This window comes from Ascaphus truei, chromosome 3 (assembly GCF_040206685.1).
Source record: "Ascaphus truei isolate aAscTru1 chromosome 3, aAscTru1.hap1, whole genome shotgun sequence".
In the NCBI taxonomy this organism is placed as follows: domain Eukaryota; kingdom Metazoa; phylum Chordata; class Amphibia; order Anura; family Ascaphidae; genus Ascaphus; species Ascaphus truei.
The window spans coordinates 120,833,390-120,861,168 of record NC_134485.1 but is presented as its reverse complement, the minus strand read 5'-3'; the positions used below and the strand labels follow the sequence as shown (position 1 = coordinate 120,861,168).

Here is a 27,779-nt window from a genome sequence, read left to right as displayed (position 1 = left end):
GTAAGCCCTAAACAACCACCAAGGGCCAAATACCCCCTTCACCCACCCCCGCTACCCACAATAAACCTGGCACGGCTGGTTAACCCCTTCATTGCCGTAGCGGTTAGCCGCTAAGGTAATGAAGTGGGCTTTAAATGCATTTTTCCTGCCTCGGATGTATGCTGGGGGGGTCCGGTGCTGATATTAATGGGTATCAGCTCCGGAGACCCCCGGCATCAATCCCAGCCAGGAAAAAGGCCTGATTTTTTCTAAGTGTCAACCTTTCCGATGCTTCTCCACCACCAACTTGCCAACTTTAGTTGGCGGACGAATTGGCGTACAAATCTCAATTCTAGAATGCCGATCAGCAGCGAAAAGCTGATCGGGGCTACTGGAATTCAGCCGATTTCAAAAAGTGACGAAAAAAGTGGCTTATCGGCCCCCGCATGCCGATAAGTTTTTATCGGGAACAAAAATTGCCGATTTTGGCCAGTTTTCGGCGCTTACTGAATCGGGAAGGCAATTTTGGTGAGAAAATAGCGAAAAAAGCCTTTTCGGCGCTTACTGCATGAGGCCCTTAGACTGGTGGCGGCTGTGAGAGTCTCCAGTAGATTGTTCCAGTTGTGGAGTGCACGGTAAGAGAAGGAGGAGCAGACAGATACTTTATTGAACCTTGGGACCTTGAACAGTCTTTTGGAGTCAGATCTCAGGTAAGTGCTACATGTGGTAGGGGTGAGGACCTTGTTCAGATACAGAGGTAGCTTGCCCAGAAAGTATTTGAAAGCAAGACAGGAAGGATTAACTTTGAGCCTAGACTCAAGTAATGACCAATCTAGTTCTTTGAGCATTTCGCAGTGATGTGTGTTGTAGTTGCATTGGAGGGCAAAATGGCATAGTGAATTGTAGAGGGTATGAAGTTTGCTAATTTGAGTTTGGGGTGCCATGCCATACACTATGTCCCCATAGTCTATAATTGGCATTAGCATCTGCTGTGCGATGTTCTTTCAGACAGCAGACTTGGGGACGATTTGTTCTTATAAAGTACACCTAGTTTGGAATAGGTTTTGGATTTCAGGGAATCAATGTGCAAGCCAAATGTTAAATGGGAGTCAGGCTATATGCCCAAATATTTAAAACTAGTAACAGGGTCTAGGATGAGATTAGAGTTGGTTCAGATATGGAGCTCATTCATTGGAAGCTTTAAAAATGTAGTCTTGGTCCCAAATACAACTGTTACAGCCTTGTCAATGTTTTAAAGCAGTTTGTTTTGGGAAATCCAATTTTCAAGTCTCAAAAAGTCAGTTTGAAGTATGTGTTCAAGGACGGAGAAGCTATGGCTGTGTGCATATAAGATTGTGTCATCAGCATGCATTTGTATTGAAGCTCCCTTACGAGCTTCATGAAATAATATTGCTGAAAGGAATATACTGTTGATATTACTGAAATGGACTGGGGGTGGTGGGGGGGGGGGGGATTATCTCTGAAGAAGAATTGAAGGCAAAGATATGTGCAACCTACCTCCATTACAACTGTTACCAGTCAGAAACTGAGCTAGCTGGGAATGTGTATAAATCAATTTCTGACTGGTAACAGATGTAATGGAGGTAGGTGGCACCTCCCCCGAGAGCTCACTCCTCCTCACCTTTTTAACTTGGGAGGTCTTTTCACTTGGCTGCAAAGAACATGATCTACTATGGTTGCTTCCCCTCACACAGAGGTAAATGGAAGGGTTCACAGTGTAGTGTAGGACCTGCATTAATTTTGGTTATACCTTGACGTGGTTTATGACGCTTTGGCCAAAGGGTTTAACTAAATAACCAAGTAAATATTATTATTATTGAAGTATTTAAACTTTATACTTATTACTTTATATGTTTTGTCAATTGGATGTAGCATTGGGCACCCCTGTCTTTTGTTGTATACATTTGCCACGCCCAGTAGCACTCTTTTTGACATAAATATATATTCATGATGTGGTGGGTGTGGAAGTTTGAGCTAGCTGGGAATGTGTGTTAATCATGTTCTGCCTAGTAACCTGTTTTAGACAAAGGAATCAAAAAGGTATAAAAAGCCTGTTTGGACACTCTTTTGGCAGAGAGTCTCACTTAACTTTTGAATGTGTGAAGGAGTGAAGGAGTTGGAGTTAGAGGCTTAGATAGACAGGTTGGGATCTACCTGATAGGTAGGAATGAAACCAGTTTAAAGCCAACTTCCCTATTCCAGAGCACTGCAGTTTGTTTAGCAAGATAGCATTATCAACAGTATCAAAAGCCTTTGTAAAATCTAGGAATATTGCACCAGTATGTTGGTGGGTTGTTAGAGGGGCGTGGCTTGTGACATAGTAGAGATACTTTAGTGATTGGGTAGTTGGTACCGTGACTGTGAGGGCTGCATGGCCATGTTTGTTTTGGGCAGATTCCTGTATCTGCCAGTGCTGTGAGCTCTACGGACTTGTGGGCCCTAACTGGATCCACCTGGTGTACACCTTGAGATATATTTATACATACATACACACATATGTGGGATAGGAAAAATTAGATCACAAGTGATTATCTATATTACTGGCACAACACTACAGTAAGTAAGGGCAACATTTTTATTTATTGCATCCAAAATGCACACAGGCCGCCGTTTCAGTCCCCAGAGGGATACATTTAATTATAATCTGTGCACCTTGTAACTCCTCCCCAACACCTCCTACTGACTCTCCCCAAGGTGCAAGCTGGGGCAGAGATGCAGAATGTGATACATCTCTTCTGCTCTTTCCTGGGTACAGTCCCACTGCTACCAAAGAGAGAACATTAGAGAAAAGAACCCAACACTTCAAAGTATATGATTTGCTGCTATTTGTAAGATGAATAAAGTGGTGAAGAGGCCTGATATGATGTGTTTTCATCTTATACAGAGGTCTGTGTATCAAGGCAACAATCGCAGTGTTTGCACCTAAATCTACTCAAAGTTCTGCTCTTCGACTTTTCTCACCTGGGTTTTAGGATGCCCTTATTCTTTTCGTCTCCTTTGTGCTCCTCTCCTCTGTGTGGGAAAAGCATTTGATCCCTAAAAAAGGCATAAACAAATTTAAAAAATGACACGTGTTGAGGCGTCATATACTCTACTTCTTTTATATTGATGTTATTTTATTTTTTACTTTTATCCGTGAGCGAGGGGGGGAGGGGAGTGGCTTTATTTTTATATGGACTAAGGCTTTCCTTTTTACTGGCTTTAACTTATGGTTATTGGGCCAATGGATTAGTTCCACGGGGTTAGCGACCCTGAATAACAGGTAAGACATCGCCATGGAAAAGGTAAGTGACTTTTTCTTCTATCTCATTCACCTCTAGTGCAAATGTTAATTCTATGCTCTCCGAGCTATCATATGAACAATCTACTACAGGCTTCAGGCCTATAATATAAAAAAGAGTACATCAAAACTAAAACCAGGTTGCTAATGTGCTTTAAATGGCATCACCCTGAGCTTACGTTCAATGTAGGCTAGTTTTGGAGGGAACTGCACGTTTAAGCCATGGCATGAATATAAGACCCTATATAAAGGGATCTGACTTCAGTTTATTTCTCACCTGGTGTTTAAGATATCCTTTTTACTCCCTCCTTTGGGACGGGCCCCACTTAAATATCACTAGAGATTCACTAGATTTCTGTTTATCATTATTCATCATTTCAGGACTTTCCTATTAGCACTTTTTGCACCTTAGGATATTTGTTATATAACACAGATTCCATACCACACTCTTCCCTCACGCTGCACACTCTCCCAGGCTTGTCACACAGTCGTTGCTCGTAGTTTTTACTATTTTATATATAATTTCTCCTAGTTTGTTTTATTTATTTTTTTAAAAATCTTTCCGCTCCAAAATACTAGAAGAGCAATGTATATTTCTATCGCCTTGCTTTTGTATGACGAGTTACGTGTATTTTGAGCAAGCCTCTTTTTTACTTCCTTCAATACGAAAGCTGTCCCAGGATGGAAAAAAAGTTGTGTGTGCTGATCACGCGCATTTTAAGTGAAACTTCTTTGTCTTTTGTCACTGTTTTGTCACAGAAATTGTATTTGTAATGGACAAAGGAATCAAAAATGTATAAAAAGCCTGTTTGGGCACTCTTTTGGCAGAGACTCTCACTTAACTTTTGAATGTGTATGATCATGCTATGTGTTAGAAAATAAACTACTCATTATCAACGAACCCTTGTTTGTGAGTTTGCAAACAACGACAAGCTGTAGGAAGATCATTGATGAACACTGAGAAGAGTAGTTGCCCCAGAACAGAGCCTTGCAGGACACTGCAGGTGATATCCAAGGAGTTGAGTTAGAGCCTGAGATGGACACATGTTGGGATCTACCTGATAGGTAGGAATTAAACCAGTTTAAAGCCAACTTCCCTATTCCAGAGCACTGGAGTTTGTTTCGCAAAATAGCATTATCAACAGTATCAAAAGCCTTTGTAAAATCTAGGAATATTGCACCAGTATGTTGGTGGGTTGTTAGAGGGGCGTGGCTTGTGACATAGTAGAGATACTTTAGTGATTAGATAGTTGGTAACGTGACTGTGATGGCTGCATGGCCATTTTTGTTTTGTACAGACACGCGTATCTAGCAGTGCTGTGAGCTCTACGGACTTGTGGGCCCTAACTGGATCCACCTGGTGTACTCCTTGAGATATATTTATACATACATACACACATATGTGGGATAGTAAAAATTAGATCACAAGTGATTATCTATATTACCGGCACAACACTACAGTAAGTAAGGGCAACATTTTTATTTATTGCATCCAAAATGCACACAGGCCGCTGTTTCAGTCCCCAGAGGTATACATTTAATTATAATCTGTGCACCTTGTAACTCCTCCCCAACACCTCCTACTGACTCTCCCCAAGGTGCAAGCTGGGGCAGAGATGCAGAATGTGATACATCTCTTCTGCTCTTTCTTGGGTACAGTCCCACTGCTACCAAAGAGAGAACATTAGAGAAAAGAACCCAACACTTCAAAGTATATGATTTGCTGCTATTTGTAAGATGAATAAAGTGGTGAAGAGGCCTGATATGATGCGTTTTCATCTCATACAGAGGTCTGTGTATCAAGGCAACAATCGCAGTGTTTGCACCTAAATCTACACAAAGTTCTGCTCTTGGACTTTTCTCACCTGGGTTTTACGATGCCCTTATTCTCTTCGTCTCCTTTGTGCTCCTCTCCTCTGTGTGAGAAAAGCATTTGATCCCTAAAAAAAGGTATAAACAAATGTAACAAATGACACGTGTTGAGGCGTCATTTCACTCTACTTGTTTTATATCTATGTTATTTTTTTTATTTTTTACTTTTATCCGTGAGTGAGGGGGGGGGGTGGCTTTATTTTTATATGGACTAAGGCTTTCCTTTTTACTGGCTTTAAGTTATCGTTATAGGGCCAATGGATTAGTTCCATGGGGTCAGAGACCCTGAATATCAGGTAAGACATCGCCATGGAAAAGGTAAGTGACTTTTTCGTCTATCTCATTCACCTCTAGTGCAAATGTTAATTCTAGGCTCTCCGAGTTATCATATGAACAATCTACTACAGGCTTCAGGCCTTTAATATAAAAATGAGTATATCAAAACTAAGCTCCGGTTGCTAATGTGCTTTAAATGGCATCACCCTGAGCTTACGTTCAATGTAGGTTAGTTTTGGAGAGAACTGCACGTTTAAGCCATGGCATGAATATAAGACCCTATATAAAGGGATCTGACTTCAATTTATTTCTCACCTGGTGTTAAGGATATCCTTTCATTCCCTCCTTTGGGACGGCCCCCACTTAAATATCACTAGAGATTCACTAGATTTCTGTTTAACATTATTCATCATCTCAGGACTTTCCTATTAGCAGTTAACACTTTGTGCACCTTAACACAGATTCCATACCACACTCTTCCCTCACGCTGCACACTCTCCCAGGCGTGTCACACAGTCGTTGCTAGTAGTTTTTACTATTTTATTTATATTTTCTCCTAGTTTGTTTTATTTAAAAAAAAATCTTTCCGCTCACTAAATAATAAAACAGCAATGTATATTTCTATCGCCTTGCTCTTGTATGACGAGTTACATGTAGTTTGAGCAAGCCTCTTTTTTACTTCCTTCAATACGAAAGCAGTCCCAGGATGGAAAAAAAGTTGAGTGTGTGCTGATCACGCGCATTTGAAGTGAAACTTCTTTGTCTTTTGTCACTGTTTTGTCACAGAAATTGTATTTGTAATGGTGATGTTTTTAATTAATAATCAAAACGCAAAGAAGTTTGACTTAGAACACGTTTTAGCTATTTGCACTTCTATATTTATAGTAACTGAATTCCTTGTGTGTGTCTGTGTGTCAGTCAGTGTGTGTGTGTGCGTGTCAGTCAGTGTCAGTGTGTGTGTGTGTGTGTGTCAGTGTGTGTGCCAGATTAAAATGTGAGACAGCTTTAGTTTTGAAAGAACTTAGTTTGATGGCGGCTGTGAGAGTCTCCAGTAGATTGTTCCAGTTGTGGGGTGCACGGTAAGAGAAGGAGGTGCGGACAGATACTTTATTGAACTTTGGGACCATGAACAGTCTTTTGGAGTCAGATCTCAGATAAGAGCTACATGTGGTAGGGGTGAGGACCTTGTTCAGATACAGAGGTAGCTTGCCCAGAAAGTATTTGAAGGCAAGACAGGAAAGATTAACTTTGAGCCTAGACTCAAGTGATGACCAATCTAGTTCTTTGAGCATTTCACAGTGATGTGTGTTGTAGTTGCATTGGAGGACAAAATGGCATAGTGATTTGTAGAGGGTATGAAGTTTGCTAATGTGAGTTTGGGGTGCCGAGCCGTATACTATGTCCCCATAGTCTATAATTGCATTAGCATCTGCTGTGCGATGTTCTTTCAGACAGCAGACTTGGGGAGGATTTGTTCTTACAAAGTACACCTAGTTTGGAATACGTTTTGGATTTCAGGGAATCAATGTGCAAGCGAAATGTTAAATGGGAATCAAACCATATGCCCAAATATTTAAAACTAGTAACAGGGGCTAGGATGGGATTAGAGTTGTTTCTGATCTGGAGCTCATTCATTGGAAGCTTTAAAAAGGTAGCTTTGGTCCCAAATACAATTGTTACAGCTTTGTCAGTGTTTAAAAGCAGTTTGTTTTGGGAAATCCAATTTTCAAGTCTCAAAAAGTCAGTTTGAAGTATGTGTTCAAGGACGGAGAAGCTATGGCTGTGTGCATATAAGATTGTGTCATCCGCATGCATGTTTATTGATGCTCCCTTACGAGCTTGATGAAGTAATATTGCTGAAAGGAATATACTGTTGATATTACTGAAATGGACTGGGGGGGCGGGGGGTTCTCTGTAGAAGAATTGAATGCAATGTTCTGTTTCCATTTTGTCTGTTCTGTTATGTTTTCAGTATCCATTTTGTGTGTAAGATTGTGTGTGTGTGTGTGGAGTGAAAGAGTTTCGCTCACAGTAGATTTACGACTGTGCCAGAAGTAACGCCCACATTCCTGTATCAAGTAGTACCTGTGTTCTAAAGAGTGCTGTTTTAATCTAGTTTTAACCAGGTTTTAATGATCTGTAACGTGATTAGTTTAAGAATTGAGGAGTGGTTATTATGTTCTGCCTAGTAACATGTTTTAGACAAAGGAATCAAAAATGTATAAAAAGCCTGTTTGGGCACTCTTTTGGCAGAGACTCTCACTTAACTTTTGAATGTGTATGATCATGCTATGTGTTAGAAAATAAACTACTCATTATCAACGAACCCTTGTTTGTGAGTTTGCAAACAACGACAAGCTGTAGGAAGATCATTGATGAACACTGAGAAGAGTAGGGGCCCCAGAACAGAGCCTTGCAGGACACCGCATGTGGTATCCAAGGGGTTGAGTTAGAGCCTGAGATGGACACATGTTGGGATCTACCTGATAGGTAGTAATTAAACCAGTTTAAAGCCAACTTCCCTATTCCAGAGCACTGGAGTTTGTTTCGCAAGATAGCATTATCAACAGTATCAAAAGCCTTTGTAAAATCTAGGAATATTGCACAAGTATGTTGGTGGGTTGTTAGAGGGGCATGGCTAGGGACATACAGTAGTAGAGATACTTTAGTGATTGGGTAGTTGGTAACGTGACTGTGATGGCTGCATGGCCATTTTTGTTTTGGACGGACACGTGTATCTACCAGTGCTGTGAGCTCTACGCACATGTGGGCCCTAACTGGATCCACCTGGTGTACTCCTTGAGATATATTTATACATACATACACATATATGTGGGATAGGAAAAATTAGATCACAAGTGATTATCTATATTACCGGCACAACACTACAGTAAGTAAGGGCAACATTTTTATTTACTGCATCCAAACTGCACACAGGCCGCCATTTCGGTCCCCAGAGGTATACATTTAATTATAATGTGTGCAACATGTAACTCCTCCCCAACACCTCCTACTGACTCTCCCCAAGGTGCAAGCTGGGGCAGAGATGCAGAATGTGATACATCTCTTCTGCTCTTTCCCAGGTACAGTCCCACTGCTACCAAAGAGAGAACATTAGAGAAAAGAACCCAACACTTCAAAGTATATGATTTGCTGCTATTTGTAAGATGAATAAAGTGGTGAAGAGGCCTGATATGATGCGTTTTCATCTCATACTGTCTGTGTATCAAGGCAACAATCGCAGTGTTTGCACCTAAATCTACACAAAGTTCTGCTCTTGGACTTTTCTCACCTGGGTTTTACGATGCCCTTATTCTCTTCGTCTCCTTTGTGCTCCTCTCCTCTATGTGGGAAAAGCATTTGATCCCTAAAAAAAGGTATAAACAAATGTAAAAAATGACACGTGTTGAGGCGTCATATACTCTACTTGTTTTATATCTATGTTATTTTAGTTTTTTTTAACTTTTATCCGGGAGTAGGGGAGGGGGAGTGGCTTTATTTTTATATGGACTAAGGCTTTCCTTTTTACTGGCTTTAACTTATGGTTATAGGGCCAATGGATTAGTTCCATGGGGTCAGAGACCCTGAATATCAGGTAAGACATTGCCATGGAAAAGGTAAGTGACTTTTTCGTCTATCTCATTCACCTCTATTGCAAATGTTAATTCTAGGCTCTCCGAGTTATCATATGAAAAATCTACTACAGGCTTCAGGCCTTTAATATAAAAATGCAGGCTTATGACGCTTTGGCCAAAGGGTTTAACTAAATAACCAAGTAAATATTATTATTATTATTATTATTATTGAAGTATTTAAACTTTATACTTATTACTTTATATGTTTTGTAAATTGGATGTAGCATTGGGCACCCCTGTCTTTTGTTGTATACATTTGCCACGCCCAGTAGCACTCTTTTTGACATAAATATATATTCATGATGTGGTGGGTGTGGAAGTTTGAGCTAGCTGGGAATGTGTGTTAAACATGTTCTGCCTAGTAACCTGTTTTAGACAAAGGAATCAAAAATGTATAAAAAGCCTGTTTGGACACTCTTTTGGCAGAGAGTCTCACTTAACTTTTGAATGTGTATGATCATACTATGTGTTAAGAAAATAAACTACACATTATCAACGAACCGTTGTATGTGAGTTTGCAAACAACGACAAGCTGTAGGAAGATCATTGATGAACACTGACAAGAGTAGGGCCCCCATAACAGAGCCTTGCAGGACACTGAAAGTGATATCCAAGGAGTTGGAGTTAGAGCCTGAGATAGACACAGGTTGGGATCTACCTGATACTGTAGGTAGGAATGAAACCAGTTTAAAGCCAACTTCCCTATTCCAGAGCACTGGAGTTTGTTTCGCAAGATAGCATTATCAACAGTATCAAAAGCCTTTGTTAAATCTAGGAATATTGCACCAGTATGTTGGTGGGTTGTTAGAGGGGCGTGGCTTGTGACATAGTGGAGATACTTTGGTGAGTCGGCAGTTGGTTACATGACTGTGATGGCAGCATGGCGATGTTTGTTTTGGGCAGATTCCTGTATCTGCCAGTGCTGTGAGCTCTACGGACTTGTGGGCCCTAACTGGATCCACCTGGTGTACTCCTTGAGATATATTTATACATACACATATATGTGGGATAGGAAAAATCTAAATTACCGGCACAACACTACAGTAAGTAAGGGCAATATTTTTATTTATTGCATCCAAAATGCACACAGGCCGCCGTTTCAGTCCCCAGAGGGATACATTTAATTATAATCTGTGCACCATGTAACTCCTCCCCAACACCTCCTACTGACTCTCCCCAAGATGCAAGCTGGGGCAGAGATGCAGAATGTGATACATCTCTTCTGCTCTTTCCCGGGTACAGTCCCACTGCTACCAAAGAGAGAACATTAGAGAAAAGAACCCAACACTTCAAAGTATATGATTTGCTGCTATTTGTAAGATGAATAAAGTGGTGAAGAGGCCTGATATGATGTGTTTTCATCTTATACAGAGGTCTGTGTATCAAGGCAACAATCGCAGTGTTTGCACCTAAATCTACTCAAAGTTCTGCTCTTCGACTTTTCTCACCTGGGTTTTAGGATGCCCTTATTCTTTTCGTCTCCTTTGTGCTCCTCTCCTCTGTGTGGGAAAAGCATTTGATCCCTAAAAAAGGCATAAACAAATTTAAAAAATGACACGTGTTGAGGCGTCATATACTCTACTTCTTTTATATTGATGTTATTTTATTTTTTACTTTTATCCGTGAGCGAGGGGGGGAGGGGAGTGGCTTTATTTTTATATGGACTAAGGCTTTCCTTTTTACTGGCTTTAACTTATGGTTATTGGGCCAATGGATTAGTTCCACGGGGTTAGCGACCCTGAATAACAGGTAAGACATCGCCATGGAAAGGTAAGTGACTTTTTCTTCTATCTCATTCACCTCTAGTGCAAATGTTAATTCTATGCTCTCCGAGCTATCATATGAACAATCTACTACAGGCTTCAGGCCTTTAATATAAAAAAGAGTACATCAAAACTAAAACCAGGTTGCTAATGTGCTTTAAATGGCATCACCCTGAGCTTACGTTCAATGTAGGTTAGTTTTGGAGGGAACTGCACGTTTAAGCCATGGCATGAATATAAGACCCTATATAAAGGGATCTGACTTCAGTTTATTTCTCACCTGGTGTTTAGGATATCCTTTTTACTCCCTCCTTTGAGACGGCCCCCACTAAAATATCAATAGAGATTCAATAGATTTCTGGTTAACATTATTCATCATTTCAGGACTTTCCTATTAGCACTTTTTGCACCTTAGGATATTTGTTATATAACACAGATTCCATACCACACTCTTCCCTCACGCTGCACACTCTCCCAGGCTTGTCACACAGTCGTTGCTCGTAGTTTTTACTATTTTATTTATATTTTCTCCTAGTTTGTTTTATTTTATTTTTTTAAATCTTTCCGCTCCAAAATACTAGAAGAGCAATGTATATTTTATCGCCTTGCTCTTGTATGACGAGTTACGTGTATTTTGAGCAAGCCTCTTTTTTACATCCTTCAATACTAAAGCAGTCCCAGGATGGAAAAAAGTTGTGTGTGCTGATCACGCGCATTTTAAGTGAAACTTCTTTGTCTTTTGTCACTGTTTTGTCACAGAAATTGTATTTGTAATGGACAAAGGAATCAAAAATGTATAAAAAGCCTGTTTGGGCACTCTTTTGGCAGAGACTCTCACTTAACTTTTGAATGTGTATGATCATACTATGTGTTAGAAAAGAAACTACTCATTATCAACGAACCCTTGTTTGTGAGTTTGCAAACAACGACAAGCTGTAGGAAGATCATTGATGAACACTGAGAAGAGTAGTGGCCCCAGAACAGAGCCTTGCAGGACACCGCAGGTGATATCCAAGGGGTTGAGTTAGAGCCTGAGATGGACACATGTTGGGATCTACCTGATAGGTAGGAATTAAACCAGTTTAAAGCCAACTTCCCTATTCCAGAGCACTGGAGTTTGTTTAGCAAGATAGCATTATCAACAGTATCAAAAGCCTTTGTAAAATCTAGGAATATTGCACAAGTATGTTGGTGGGTTGTTAGAGGGGTGTGGCTTGTGACATAGAGATACTATGGCCTTGTGACATAGAGAAGTAGAGATACTTTAGTGATTAGGTAGTTGGTAACGTGACTTTGCTGGCTGCATGGCCATGTTTGTTTTGTACAGACACGCGTATCTAGCAGTGCTGTGAGCTCTACGGACTTGTGGGCCCTAACTGGATCCACCTGGTGTACTCCTTGAGATATATTTATACATACATACACACATATGTGGGATAGTAAAAATTAGATCACAAGTGATTATCTATATTACCGGCACAACACTACAGTAAGTAAGGGCAACATTTTTATTTATGGCATCCAAAATGCACACAGGCCGCTGTTTCAGTCCCCAGAGGTATACATTTAATTATAATCTGTGCACCTTGTAACTCCTCCCCAACACCTCCTACTGACTCTCCCCAAGGTGCAAGCTGGGGCAGAGATGCAGAATGTGATACATCTCTTCTGCTCTTTCTTGGGTACAGTCCCACTGCTACCAAAGAGAGAACATTAGAGAAAAGAACCCAACACTTCAAAGTATATGATTTGCTGCTATTTGTAAGATGAATAAAGTGGTGAAGAGGCCTGATATGATGCGTTTTCATCTCATACAGAGGTCTGTGTATCAAGGCAACAATCGCAGTGTTTGCACCTAAATCTACACAAAGTTCTGCTCTTGGACTTTTCTCACCTGGGTTTTACGATGCCCTTATTCTCTTCGTCTCCTTTGTGCTCCTCTCCTCTGTGTGAGAAAAGCATTTGATCCCTAAAAAAAGGTATAAACAAATGTAACAAATGACACGTGTTGAGGCGTCATTTCACTCTACTTGTTTTATATCTATGTTATTTATTTATTTATTTTACTTTTATCCGTGAGTGAGGGGGGGGGGGTGGCTTTATTTTTATATGGACTAAGGCTTTCCTTTTTACTGGCTTTAAGTTATCGTTATAGGGCCAATGGATTAGTTCCATGGGGTCAGAGACCCTGAATATCAGGTAAGACATCGCCATGGAAAAGGTAAGTGACTTTTTCGTCTATCTCATTCACCTCTAGTGCAAATGTTAATTCTAGGCTCTCCGAGTTATCATATGAACAATCTACTACAGGCTTCAGGCCTTTAATATAAAAATGAGTATATCAAAACTAAGCTCCGGTTGCTAATGTGCTTTAAATGGCATCACCCTGAGCTTACGTTCAATGTAGGTTAGTTTTGGAGAGAACTGCACGTTTAAGCCATGGCATGAATATAAGACCCTACAGTATATAAAGGGATCTGACTTCAATTTATTTCTCACCTGGTGTTAAGGATATCCTTTCATTCCCTCCTTTGGGACGGCCCCCACTTAAATATCACTAGAGATTCACTAGATTTCTGTTTAACATTATTCATCATCTCAGGACTTTCCTATTAGCAGTTAACACTTTGTGCACCTTAACACAGATTCCATACCACACTCTTCCCTCACGCTGCACACTCTCCCAGGCGTGTCACACAGTCGTTGCTAGTAGTTTTTACTATTTTATTTATATTTTCTCCTAGTTTGTTTTATTTAAAAAAAAATCTTTCCGCTCACTAAATAATAAAACAGCAATGTATATTTCTATCGCCTTGCTCTTGTATGACGAGTTACGTGTAGTTTGAGCAAGCCTCTTTTTTACTTCCTTCAATACGAAAGCAGTCCCAGGATGGAAAAAAAGTTGAGTGTGTGCTGATCACGCGCATTTGAAGTGAAACTTCTTTGTCTTTTGTCACTGTTTTGTCACAGAAATTGTATTTGTAATGGTGATGTTTTTAATTAATAATCAAAACGCAAAGAAGTTTGACTTAGAACACGTTTTAGCTATTTGCACATCTATATTTATAGTAACTGAATTCCTTGTGTGTGTCTGTGTGTCAGTCAGTGTGTGTGTGTGTGTCAGTCAGTGTCAGTGTGTGTGTGTGTGTCAGTGTGTGTCAGTGTGTGTGCCAGATTAAAATGTGAGACAGCTTTAGTTTTGAAAGAACTTAGTTTGGTGGCGGCTGTGAGAGTCTCCAGTAGATTGTTCCAGTTGTGGGGTGCACGGTAAGAGAAGGAGGAGCGGACAGATACTTTATTGAACTTTGGGACCATGAACAGTCTTTTGGAGTCAGATCTCAGATAAGTGCTACATGTGGTAGGGGTGAGGACCTTGTTCAGATTCAGAGGTAGCTTGCCCAGAAAGTATTTGAAGGCAAGACAGGAAAGATTAACTTTGAGCCTAGACTCAAGTGATGACCAATCTAGTTCTTTGAGCATTTCACAGTGATGTGTGTTGTAGTTGCATTGGAGGACAAAATGGCATAGTGATTTGTAGAGGGTATGAAGTTTGCTAATGTGAGTTTGGGGTGCCGAGCCGTTAACTATGTCCCCATAGTCTATAATTGCATTAGCATCTGCTGTGCGATGTTCTTTCAGACAGCAGACTTGGGGAGGATTTGTTCTTACAAAGTACACCTAGTTTGGAATAGGTTTTGGATTTCAGGGAATCAATGTGCAAGCAAAATGTTAAAAGGGAATCAAACCATATGCCCAAATATTTAAAACTAGTAACAGGGGCTAGGATGGGATTAGAGTTGTTTCTGATCTGGAGCTCATTCATTGGAAGCTTTAAAAATGTAGCTTTGGTCCCAAATACAATTGTTACAGCTTTGTCAGTGTTTAAAAGCAGTTTGTTTTGGGAAATCCAATTTTCAAGTCTCAAAAAGTCAGTTTGAAGTATGTGTTCAAGGACGGAGAAGCTATGGCTGTGTGCATATAAGATTGTGTCATCCGCATGCATGTTTATTGATGCTCCCTTATGAGCTTGATGAAGTAATATTGCTGAAAGGAATATACTGTTGATATTACTGAAATGGACTGGGGGGGCGGGGGGGTCTCTGTAGAAGAATTGAATGCAATGTTCTGTTTCCATTTTGTCTGTTCTGTTATGTTTTCAGTATCCATTTTGTGTGTAAGATTGTGTGTGTGTGTGGAGTGAAAGAGTTTCGCTCACAGTAGATTTACGACTGTGCCAGAAGTAACGCCCACATTCCTGTATCAAGTAGTACCTGTGTTCTAAAGAGTGCTGTTTTAATCTAGTTTTAACCAGGTTTTAATGATCTGTAACGTGATTAGTTTAAGAATTGAGGAGTCGTTATTATGTTCTGCCTAGTAACATGTTTTAGACAAAGGAATCAAAAATGTATAAAAAGCCTGTTTGGGCACTCTTTTGGCAGAGACTCTCACTTAACTTTTGAATGTGTATGATCATGCTATGTGTTAGAAAATAAACTACTCATTATCAACGAACCCTTGTTTGTGAGTTTGCAAACAACGACAAGCTGTAGGAAGATCATTGATGAACACTGAGAAGAGTAGGGGCCCCAGAACAGAGCCTTGCAGGACACCGCATGTGGTATCCAAGGGGTTGAGTTAGAGCCTGAGATGGACACATGTTGGGATCTACCTGATAGGTAGGAATTAAACCAGTTTAAAGCCAACTTCCCTATTCCAGAGCACTGGAGTTTGTTTCGCAAGATAGCATTATCAACAGTATCAAAAGCCTTTGTAAAATCTAGGAATATTGCACAAGTATGTTGGTGGGTTGTTAGAGGGGCATGGCTTGGGACATACAGTAGTAGAGATACTTTAGTGATTGGGTAGTTGGTAACGTGACTGTAATGGCTGCATGGCCATTTTTGTTTTGGACGGACACGTGTATCTACCAGTGCTGTGAGCTCTACGGACTTGTGGGCCCTAACTGGATCCACCTGGTGTACTCCTTGAGATATATTTATACATACATGCACATATATGTGGGATAGGAAAAATTAGATCACAAGTGATTATCTATATTACCGGCACAACACTACAGTAAGTAAGGGCAACATTTTTATTTACTGCATCCAAACTGCACACAGGCCGCCATTTCGGTCCCCAGAGGTATACATTTAATTATAATGTGTGCAACATGTAACTCCTCCCCAACACCTCCTACTGACTCTCCCCAAGGTGCAAGCTGGGGCAGAGATGCAGAATGTGATACATCTCTTCTGCTCTTTCCCAGGTACAGTCCCACTGCTACCAAAGAGAGAACATTAGAGAAAAGAACCCAACACTTCAAAGTATATGATTTGCTGCTATTTGTAAGATGAATAAAGTGGTGAAGAGGCCTGATATGATGCGTTTTCATCTCATACCGAGGTCTGTGTATCAAGGCAACAATCGCAGTGTTTGCACCTAAATCTACACAAAGTTCTGCTCTTGGACTTTTCTCACCTGGGTTTTACGATGCCCTTATTCTCTTCGTCTCCTTTGTGCTCCTCTCCTCTATGTGGGAAAAGCATTTGATCCCTAAAAAAAGGTATAAACAAATGTAAAAAATGACACGTGTTGAGGCGTCATATACTCTACTTGTTTTATATCTATGTTATTTTAGTTTTTTTTAACTTTTATCCGGGAGTGGGGGGAGGGGGAGTGGCTTTATTTTTAAATGGACTAAGGCTTTCCTTTTTACTGGCTTTAACTTATGGTTATACAGTAGGGCCAATGGATTAGTTCCATGGGGTCAGAGACCCTGAATATCAGGGAAGACATCGCCATGGAAAAGGTAAGTGACTTTTTCGTCTATCTCATTCACCTCTATTGCAAATGTTAATTCTAGGCTCTCCGAGTTATCATATGAAAAATCTACTACAGGCTTCAGGCCTTTAATATAAAAATGCAGGCTTATGACGCTTTGGCCAAAGGGTTTAACTAAATAACCAAGTAAATATTATTATTATTATTATTATTATTATTGAAGTATTTAAACTTTATACTTATTACTTTATATGTTTTGTAAATTGGATGTAGCATTGGGCACCCCTGTCTTTTGTTGTATACATTTGCCACGCCCAGTAGCACTCTTTTTGACATAAATATATATTCATGATGTGGTGGGTGTGGAAGTTTGAGCTAGCTGTGAATGTGTGTTAATCATGTTCTGCCTAGTAACCTGTTTTAGACAAAGGAATCAAAAATGTATAAAAAGCCTGTTTGGACACTCTTTTGGCAGAGAGTCTCACTTAACTTTTGAATGTGTATGATCATACTATGTGTTAAGAAAATAAACTACACATTATCAACGAACCGTTGTATGTGAGTTTGCAAACAACGACAAGCTGTAGGAAGATCATTGATGAACAATGACAAGAGTAGGGCCCCCATAACAGAGCCTTGCAGGACACTGAAAGTGATATCCAAGGAGTTGGAGTTAGAGCCTGAGATAGACACAGGTTGGGATCTACCTGATACTGTAGGTAGGAATGAAACCAGTTTAAAGCCAACTTCCCTATTCCAGAGCACTGGAGTTTGTTTCGCAAGATAGCATTATCAACGTTATCAAAAGCCTTTGTAAAATCTAGGAATATTGCACCAGTATGTTGGTGGGTTGTTAGAGGGGCGTGGCTTGTGACATAGTGGAGATACTTTGGTGAGTCGGCAGTTGGTTACGTGACTGTGAGGGCTGCATGGACATGTTTGTTTTGGGCAGATTCCTGTATCTGCCAGTGCTGTGAGCTCTACGGACTTGTGGGCCCTAACTGGATCCACCTGGTGTACTCCTTGAGATATATTTATACATACACATATATGTGGGATAGGAAAAATCTATATTACCGGCACAACACTACAGTAAGTAAGGGCAATATTTTTATTTATTGCATCCAAACTGCACATAGACCGCCGTTTCGGTCCCCAGAGGGATACATTTAATTATAATGTGCAACATGTAACTCCTCCCCAACACCTCCTACGGACTCTCCCCAAGGTGCAAGCTGGGGCAGAGATGCAGAATGTGATACATCTCTTCTGCTCTTTCCCGGGTACAGTCCCACTGCTACCAAAGAGAGAACATTAGAGAAAAGAACCCAACACTTCAAAGTATATGATTTGCTGCTATTTGTAAGATGAATAAAGTGGTGAAGAGGCCTGATATGATGCGTTTTCATCTGATACCGAGGTCTGTGTATCAAGGCAACAATCGCAGTGTTTGCACCTAAATCTACACAAAGTTCTGCTCTTGGACTTTTCTCACCTGGGTTTTACGATGCCCTTATTCTTTGCGCCTCCTTTGTGCTCCTCTCCTCTGTGTGGGAAAAGCATTTGATCCCTAAAAAAAGGTATAAACAAATGTAAAAAATGACACATGTTGAGGCATCATATACTCTACTTGTTTTATATCCATGTTATTTTAGTTTTTTTTTTACTTTTATACGGGAGTGGCTTTATTTTTATAAGGACTAAGGCTTTCCTTTTTACTGACTTTAACTTATGGTTATAGGGCCAATGGATTATTTCCATGGGGTCAGAGACCCTGAATATCAGGTAAGACGTCGCCATGGAAAAGGTAAGTGACTTTTCTTAGTTATCATATGAACAATCGACTACAGGCTTCAGGCCTTTAATTAAAAAAATGAGTATATCTAAACTAAACTCCGGTTGCTAATGTGCTTTAAATGGCATCACCCTGAGCTTACGTTCAATGTAGGTTAGTTTTGGAGGGAACTGCATGTTTAAGCCATGGCATGAATATAAGACCCTATATAAAGGGATCTGACTTCAGTTTATTTCTCACCTGGTGTTTAGGATATCCTTTTTACTCCCTCCTTTGGGACGGCCCCCACTAAAATATCAATAGAGATTCAATAGATTTCTGGTTAACAGTATTCATCATTTCAGGACTTTCCTATTAGCACTTTTTGCACCTTAGGATATTTGTTTATATAACCCAAATTCCATACCACACTCTTCCCTCACGCTGCACACTCTCCCAGGCGTGTCACACAGTCGTTGCTCGTAGTTTTTACTATTTTATTCATATTTTCTCCTAGTTTGTTTTATTTTTAAAAAAATCTTTCCGCTCACTAAATAATAAAACAGCAATGTATATTTCTATTGCCTTGCTCTTGTATGACGAGTTACGTGTAGTTTGGGCAAGCCTCTTTTTTTACTTAAGTCAATACGAAAGCAGTCCCAGGATGGGCCTCTTTGCTTTGCTCTTTTCTATCACTAACACATAAACAGGATAATATCAACATATGAGCGTATGTATCTCTCCTACTAACATAATAACTAAATGTGTACATTGTAGTCTGTGACGCTACGTGACACTGCTGTCCACATTTGTTCCATACCTGGGCTGCGTGGTGCCACGTGACACTGATGTGCACATTTGTTCCATACCTGGGCTGCGTGGTGCCACGTGTTACTGATATGCACATTTGTTCCATACTTGTGCTGCTGGGTGCCACGTACTGCTGATTTGCACATTTGTTCCATACAGGGCTGCGTGGTGCCACGTGACACTGATGTGCACATTTGTTCCATACTTGGGCTGCGTGGTGCCACGTGACACTGATGTGCACATTTGTTCCATACCTGGGCTGCGTGGTGCCACGTGACACTGATGTGCACATTTGTTCCATACTTGGGCTGCGTGGTGCCACGTGACACTGATGTTCACATTTGTTCCATACCTGGGCTGCTGGGTGCCACGTGCCGCTGATTTGCCCATTTGTTCCATACCAGGGCTGCGTGGTGACACGTGACACTGATTTGCCCCTTTATTCCTTACCTGGGCTGCTGGGTGCCACGTGCCGGTGGTTTGCACAGACTGGAGCAGATTCTGGAGCCCAGATTTAACGTGACAATTCTTCTGGCAAACTAGTAAAAATGAAGGAGCAATCAGGAAACAAGATGTGCTTTGTCATTAGAGCAGAGACCTTGTGTGGGACTCACAGGATCTACAGGAGTCAGCAGCAAAACCTAGAGCCACTGCTCAATTCTCACAGGCGATATACAGGTCTATTAGCTGCAGTGCAATAGCTGTTATCACTAATGGAAACCTAAGTACATGGCCATTACCGAGTGATTCAATTATCACACTTTAGTAAGTACAGACAGTCCTCGTTTTACAACGCTTCGTTTTACGAATTGCTTATCCATACCTATGTTCATTTTAACAACGACATAACGGCTTATCCAACACTCTTACAACGCTTTGCAAAGTTGTTTATGTGTATATAATATGTATATTATATAATATTATATTATACTATATGATATATTATATTATTATATTATATATTATGTTATATTATATATATAATAAAGTATATACACTATATAATTTATGTGTGTGCTGCATATCTTATTGCCTGGGTAAAATATTTGGTGTATTTTAGTGTTAAAAATGCCTACAGGAACGGAACCTTTCATTTTAACAGTGTTCCTATGGGAAAACAATTCGCTTTAAGAGGTTTCGCTATCCAACGTCATTTTGAGTAACGCATTGTGTCAGATAACCGAGGACTGCCTGTAGTCCTCATATACTCACTATTACTATACTGAGTATGAAGGAGTAATGCACAAGTGGAAAAAGAGGCCAGAAATAAAGAAGTATGCCATGTATTGTACAAACAAGCACCTAAAACTGAAAAAACTGTGAGCCGCTCACCCTCATCACTGACTCAAAATGCCCCAATGTGGGGGATTACTTGCCCCATGTGATAAAGGTGGCAGCAGCTTCAAAGTTACCTGAGAGAAGCATGCACTGGAGCTGTATGAGCTGCTAACGGAATTGTGGGGGCCCTGACGGATGCCATGGGTGCAGGTGCCCAGGAAGCAGGGACTTCTCGTGGAATTTGAGCTGTAACATTAGAGGATATGTATATTACCCTAAAAAATACATCGTATGGGGCGTCACAGCCCAGAACACAAGCTTAGAGACACTCTCACGTGTAGGATAATGCAGATAAATAAGGCTGCCTAAGATCTGATCCTGTAAGTGAATGCAGAGGGAGTAGGGAATGAAACAAAAGTAACCAATGTCTCCTGGGCAGCTCTATGGCCTGTCAGGTCTTTGTGCTACCAAACCAGACTCATGCTGCAGGACTGGGAAGTGCTATACCCACAGTGCCCAGCTAACCAATGGAAACGTGTCTGGCTCAGTCTCACAACACATCTACATAAGGCTGCGCTTATAGTGCCGGCGCAGCGGTTTGGTTGCGATCGCTGGAAGTCACTTCAATTTTATTTATCCAGCGACCGAAGCATGACGTCTGCATCTCCGTCGCATCGCCGGCACTATAAGCGCAGCCTAAGGAGTGACTACTTTCTTAGCTTATTTACTCCTTTTGTGTCTGAAGCACTTATTCCCCTGATGTATGTAACACCCCTATATCCCCCCCCCCCCGCCTCCCTCCCCGGCAGCAAGGATAGGGCGTAGTGTCACTTGTGGTAGATATTACTACAGTCTGTGTACTTGCGACAGGGCTTGTACCTGCTCCAAGGTGCGTTAGCTCAGTCATTTTCCTGTATTCTCAGGGTTCTCTTGCTGTGTCCGTGCCGTTTTGTAATAGAGGAGTTAATGAACAGAGAAAGGCCGCCAGGAACTTTTAACTTGGTCTTCATTTGACATAGCAGCATACAGCAGCAACAGGACAGGTTTTCACTCTGCACTGAGACTCTAGCAATTTGCTCCCCCAGAACTACCGGCAGGTGATACTCACTCACCTTAGAGCTCTTGCTTACCCAGGACTGATCAGGGGATTCAACCCTGACGGCTCCTGGCATATACCCCTCTAATAAACTAGGTAAGGGAACCACCCCTTCTAATAGCCTGGATCTACCAATGTCAAGATTCTTGTGGGCCCCCCTAACTATAGGAACTTGCCCTAACGGAGGGAAATTATAAAGTGTTGCCTGCTGCTTTACAGGCAGCTTGGCCTGGAGAACTCCTGATGTTACGTGGGATCTCCCTGATGGTATGGGAGCCTACCTGGGGTCTGGGGATAAAAGGGTGGGTTAGAAACTTATGGTGTACCCCCGCTGCAGCTTGAATATGTGGCTAGGGGAGTGGTGCTGCTAGGGGCATAACTTAGTACACAGATAGACAGACAGAGCCCCTATTGATAGCACTCTATTCCAATGTGATATGGTGAGTTTTTAAAATAACTTTATTAATTGACAATGACGTTAAAATATTGGGGTTTAAAACGATGATTAAATATACCAAGTGTTACTGTCTCTAATGGATAAGTGTGTCCAGAAGAGTGTACATTAATGGGTTAATGTCCAGTGTTTGGATAGTTCACTGGCCCTAGTATTCCTCGTATAGAGTGAACAGACTAGAGTGCTTGTTAATTGTCAGCAGTTAGGGCCACACATGTAGTGCCCCAGTATTGTGATACTAGTTAGTGCTCTTTACTGTAGGACCTATGCTATGCTGCTACTTTGCAGCTGAAAGCATATTAAAGATTGTGTATAAACAGATCTTGGTCAAAGTGCATCCTGTTGATGTATTACTGTTACCTCCCTGTACAGTTGGTGGTATATTAGGGTAGGTGTGTAGTGCTTAGTACATATACATCCCAAGTATATTATGCCTGGGGTGTACTGAAATCTAGTATGTAGGATTATATACTGGTTTATAAAGTGGCACTGCTATTACTCTAATCTAGGTAGATGGCAAGTGAATAGCTGAGTACTGTTCCTTTTGGGGTATGTATATCGGTCAGTTGAGAGACCTGTCCCCATTTGGTGCAGTGCTCTTCATGTGTGGTAGTGTTCTGGCACTCCAGAGGTTAATTGCTGGTTAGGTTGCTGTTGTGCTATGTGTATATATTCCTGGGGTCTGGGGATAAAAGGGTGGGTCCTTATACCTAAGGTGTGGCCAACAGTCTGCCCCAGTAGCTGGGCAGATTTCCCTGTTCCCAATGGATCACACTACTGAGCAGGTGCCCCTCTGGCAACTTCCAGAAGTCACAAGGCCCAGCATGTGCCTAAAAAGGGGAACATTGTAGATACTTAACAGTAGTCACTTTACTTCCTCGCATGCCTAGCCTTGTGAGGACTGTTTAGCCCTGGCACTGCCTGCAGCTACCAGGGCTGACATGCAGGGCGAGGGGATTTTTAGCAAGGGTGCTACATTTATTTATTTATAAAATATTTTACCAGGAAGTAATACATTGAGAGTTACCTCTCGTTTTCAAGTATGTCCTGGGCACAGAGTAAAACAAATAATACATGGTTACAAGTACAGTTACATAAATGAACAGGGTATACATTATATACAAGACATTGCGTGCGCAGTTAAAGAAAATATATATTATGAGCGTATGAAACAGTACAGACCAGGTTAAAATGTGAGACAGCCTTAGATTTGAAAGAACTTAAACTGGTGGTGGATGTGAGAGTCTCTGGTAGGTTGTTCCAGTTTTGGGGTGCACGGAAGGAGAAGGAGGAACGTCCGGATACTTTGTTGAGCCTTGGGACCATGAATAGTCTTTTGGAGTCTGATCTCAGGTGATAAGTGTTGCAGGTGGTAGGGGTGAGGAGCTTGTTCAGGTAGCTGGGTAGCTTGCCCATGAAGAATTTAAAGGCAAGACAGGAAAGGTGAACTTTGCGCCTAGACTCTAGTGTTGACCAATCTAGTTCTTTGAGCATTTCGCAGTGATGTGTGTTGTAGTTGCATTGGAGAACAAAACGACAAATTGAATTGTAGAGGGTGTCAAGTTTGCTAAGGTGGGTTCGAGGAGCCGAGCCATATACTATGTCTCCATAGTCAATAATTGGCATTAGCATCTGCTGTGCGATACGCTTTCTGACCAGGAGACTTAGGGAGGATTTGTTCCTGTAAAGTACCCCTAGTTTGGCATAGGTCTTGGTTGTCAGGGTATCAATGTGCATCCCGAATGTTAAGTGGGAGTCAAACCATAAGCCCAGGTATTTAAAACTAGTGACAGGTGTTAGGGTGGTGTTAGCGTTGGTTCTAATCAGGATTTCAGTCACTGGAAGCTTTACAAATTTAGTCTTGGTCCCAAATACCATTGTTACAGTCTTGTCAGTGTTTAAAACAGTTTGTTTTGGGAAATCCAGTTTTCGAGTCTCAAAAAGTCAGACTGAAGTATGTGTTGAAGGTCAGACATGTGTATTGAGGCTTCCTTACAAGCTGTGGGAAGATCATTAATGAACACTGAGAAGAGTAGGGGCCCCAGAACAGAGCCTTGCGGGACACCACAGGTGATATCCAGGGGTTTGGAGTTAGAGCCTGAGATGGACACATGTTGGGATCTTCCTGATAGGTAGGACTGAAACCAGTTTAAAGCATGTTTCCCTATTCCAGAGCTCTGGAGTTTGTTAAGCAGGATAGCATGATCGACTGTGTCAAAAGCCTTTGCAAAATCTAGGAATACTGCACCAGTGAGTTGTCCCCGTTCCATTCCACACTGGATTTCATTGCAAACTTTTAGCAGGGTAGTTACGGTGGAGTGTTTGGGGCGAAATCCAGATTGGAATTGGCTAGGGAAATTTGTCTTGGTGTAGAAATCGCTTAATTGGGAGTGGACACATTTTTCCATGACTTTGGATAGAATTGGGAGAAGTGAGATTGGCCTGTAGTTTGAGACAGTGTTTTTGTCCCCACGTTTGAAGATTGGGACAACTCTGGCAGTTTTCCAGGTCTTAGGGATATGGCCTGCAGACAGGATAGAGTTGACTATGGACGCAATTGGTTTGGCAATGGCTGGGGCACCAAGTCGTAGGAACCTAGATTGTAGTAAGTCGGGTCCACATTGGCTGCTTAGTTTTAGTTTGAGGAGCGCTTGTATAATCTCCTCTTCAGATACTGGGCCAAATTGAAAATTGTGGGCAGTGTTGGGGGGGTGGGACTGTAGGGATACTCCCAGGATGAGATTCATGTTTGGGGTTTGTGCTGCGTTTCGCTAATAAGTTAGTGGCACACCCCACAAAGTAATCATTGAATGCATTTGCGATGTCAGTGGGGTTTGTTATTGTGTTATTTGTATTATTTATTATTTATATGATTATCACGTGTATTACTGCTGTGAAGCGCTATGTACATTAATGGCGCTATATAAATAAAGACATACATACAGCTTGACAGGTATTATAGTACCTAGCGAGGATGAAGTTATAGGTACTATGGTAGCATTTTATTGAACAGATAGTTGATATGTTACAACTTGGAATCACACAGGATTCTTCATCAGGTCTAGCAGGAGAACAGACATAAGGTAACTGTTCAGAATTAAAGATAGAAGGTGCTTAGGTGTAACAGAGCTAAGATTTGAGCTGTAGCTCTGATGGGGTATGTTTCATTCTTGTACAGATCCCATAATACAGTGAAATATTTCTATAGCACAATCATTTGCATTATTCCTAGACATTGGGGTCTGAGAAATGATCTCTAGAAGGAAGTAAATATGTAATTATCCCCTCCCATTTATTCATTAATACCCAACACCCTGAAACTTACTTTGAGTCCTGGCAGTCAGAAGAACCATCGCCCATTGTGGTCTCCAACCCACTGGGGCTGCTGCTCTTGACTGGCCTGGGAAGTGGGAGATTATACCAAATCGTAATGGAGATCATTCAAACGCCGAGGGATTTATCAAGGCAAGAAAAACTATAACACATATTTACTAAGCTGTGTTAGCCCATTCCGGCGCTGGAAGACCCCATACAGTTAATTCAAGTGAATAGACCATAAAGTGCCTACCTGTGCGAGGTGTAATTCCCACTAGAGTGACACAGAGATGCATTGTTATCCAACTTACCTCAATATCTTTGACACCAGTTTTATTGAGTGCATCAGCTTTTGATTTCAGGAGTGTCAGATAAGTCAGGGGTACGCAAACTTTTTAAGTCGTGCCCCCCCTGCTTCTTACCTGCTCTCGGAGGCGCCATGTGACACCACGATGTCAAGGCAACACGTCGTCAGGAGAAGCCAGAAAGCAGGTAAGAGACTGTTACAGAGGCCCCGCGCTCTCCCCCGGCAATCAATTTGAATGTTGTGGGGAAGTGCGCAGGGCCTCTGTAAGCGCGGCGCCCCCCAATTTGCACCCCCTGCGATAAGTGACACATTAAAATAAGATGTACTACAGTAAGTTCATGTCTCTATGTGAGAGAAACTTCCCCAGATATGACGTGAAGTAAACCTCCCTGAATAAGGATCTGTGTCACAGGGAAGTCATTTGATGAATGAGCTTCTACATTAGATGAAGCAGAAATTAAAACATAATTGTAGCACGTCAATGGAAAATTTTCTTTACCATGATACACAGGCACCAAAAAATGTATTTCCCATGTGACAGAGAGCGATTGTACAATGTTACCTAGATACAACACAACATTATAAGGGAGGGTGCAACGCACCATTTCCTCACTTTTATCCTGCTCAAAGAAAGACTCAGAATATTACTTTGGGATCTTATTGTGTAATAAGGTACATTCTATTTCCCCAATGTGGCTTCATGCCTTTGTGTTATAATGTGTGTGTGTGTGTGTGTGAGTACATTTCCACTTATGTTGGGGATACCGGCTCTTATTAGGCGTGTGCAGTTACTGAGAGTGACAATTCTAATGAGGAGAGAATTAGAACTTACCCCTGCAGGGTTCCCACCTGCTGCTCAGCCATTCTCTGTCCCGCTGCAGGGGCAAGAAGCTGCAGGGAGAAGAGGATATGACATTAGCTCTCAGAAGCCTCACTCTGTACAGTATCTCACAGCTACTGCAGGCTCTGCACATACTCACCCTGAGCAGCTGCTCTCCACACCATGCTACTATCAGCCAAAGCTTATTATACAGCTCACAGGAGGAACCACTGGATTTATGCTCCATGGCATTATCAGGAGCTTCAAAGGAACAAGTCAGGAGAAAAGACGTCTCAATGAATTGTCAGGTGGCTCCATTTGCCCAGATCACTAGGCTCCGTGTATGAAGCTCCAAAAAGTTCCTCTTTGCTGCTAAATGATATTAATCATCTAAGTATGTATGTCATTTTGCCACAAAACTGCACCAAAGAGAGTTTTAGCATCAATGTGACAAGTTATTTTAAACATATTGTATCCTGTGTCCCCGCTTGGGATTTGGGGGGTCTCCGCAGCAGGGGGTAAGTGATGCACATATTATAATGGGACGTTACCCTCTGTGGCTAAGAGATCTTGGTCACATGTACAGTAAGAATCCTATGTAGCAACGATGGGGCAAACTGATGCGATAGATACATGTTGCTCCATGTCAAGCTGCAAATCTCAGCAGATTGATACATTGCCCCGATGTGCTTGGCTGTTTTATAATGTGGTCACAAGGGGACAGATCAATCCAAACAGTAAAAGGAAGGAATGAGCTGAGGGAAGCTCTGCTCTCTGGTGGGAAGAGGTGAGTGCTAGGACTTGGCTGGAATGCTCACCTGACCCATGTTCTGCTGGGGATGTCTCTCCCTGGGTGACAGCTGGTATCGAGGTGCTGGGCTCTTTGAGCTCCTCTTCACTACAAAAAACGCAAGAGAGTCAGAAACATTAGTAGTACGGACCCATGGCCCCAAATATCCCATACTCCTCTTCTACATACATGAGAAACAAGGAGAAGGGAAGTAAGCAGAATTGTTTCATGTGATGGAGATCCTAGGAGATTAGGAACCCTTTAACTGCCAGTGTGACGCATAGATTAACCCTTCAATTTCCAGCATCCAACTCTGTGTTAGATTGTACACATCTCAAGTTTTTGTGTTTATTATGTTCTTTGAGTGGTGTCAATGCTTGTGTGTAAAAGTGCAGTGGTTACACTACTAGAGATTGGTATATACTGTAGGAAATTCCTAACGACAGTTGTGATTTGTTCTATTATATAGGATTTTAAACATGTTTATTCACAAACTTTCCAAACATTAGAAACATTTATATTTAC

General features: G+C 41.4%; 1 protein-coding gene across 14 annotated transcripts in view; it reads right to left on the bottom strand.

The window, feature by feature from the left end:
* The window catches only part of LOC142489160 (uncharacterized), a 215,978-nt gene that overhangs the window by 40,165 nt on the left and 148,034 nt on the right, over positions 1-27,779 (bottom strand). For 7 of the 14 annotated variants that reach the window (XR_012799809.1, XM_075589434.1, XM_075589443.1 and 4 more), the window contains 15 exons: positions 27,283-27,362; positions 26,625-26,725; positions 26,477-26,535; positions 25,348-25,422; positions 20,607-20,718; positions 19,645-19,733; positions 18,646-18,693; positions 18,106-18,180; positions 16,308-16,382; positions 12,721-12,795; positions 11,107-11,154; positions 10,512-10,586; positions 8,721-8,795; positions 5,146-5,220; positions 2,962-3,036 (listed from right to left, as the gene is read on the bottom strand). Coding sequence is in view for 13 of the 14 variants with exons in the window: in XM_075589434.1 (XP_075445549.1) it covers positions 2,962-3,036; positions 5,146-5,220; positions 8,721-8,795; positions 10,512-10,586; positions 11,107-11,154; positions 12,721-12,795; positions 16,308-16,382; positions 18,106-18,180; positions 18,646-18,693; positions 19,645-19,733; positions 20,607-20,718; positions 25,348-25,422; positions 26,477-26,535; positions 26,625-26,725; positions 27,283-27,362 (1,137 nt within the window). In the remaining variant the exon portion in view is untranslated. The remainder of the gene's footprint in view (positions 1-2,961; positions 3,037-5,145; positions 5,221-8,720; positions 8,796-10,511; positions 10,587-11,106; positions 11,155-12,720; positions 12,796-16,307; positions 16,383-18,105; positions 18,181-18,645; positions 18,694-19,644; positions 19,734-20,606; positions 20,719-25,347; positions 25,423-26,476; positions 26,536-26,624; positions 26,726-27,282; positions 27,363-27,779) is intronic. The other 7 variants (XM_075589440.1, XM_075589441.1, XM_075589439.1 and 4 more) reach the window with 7 other exon arrangements.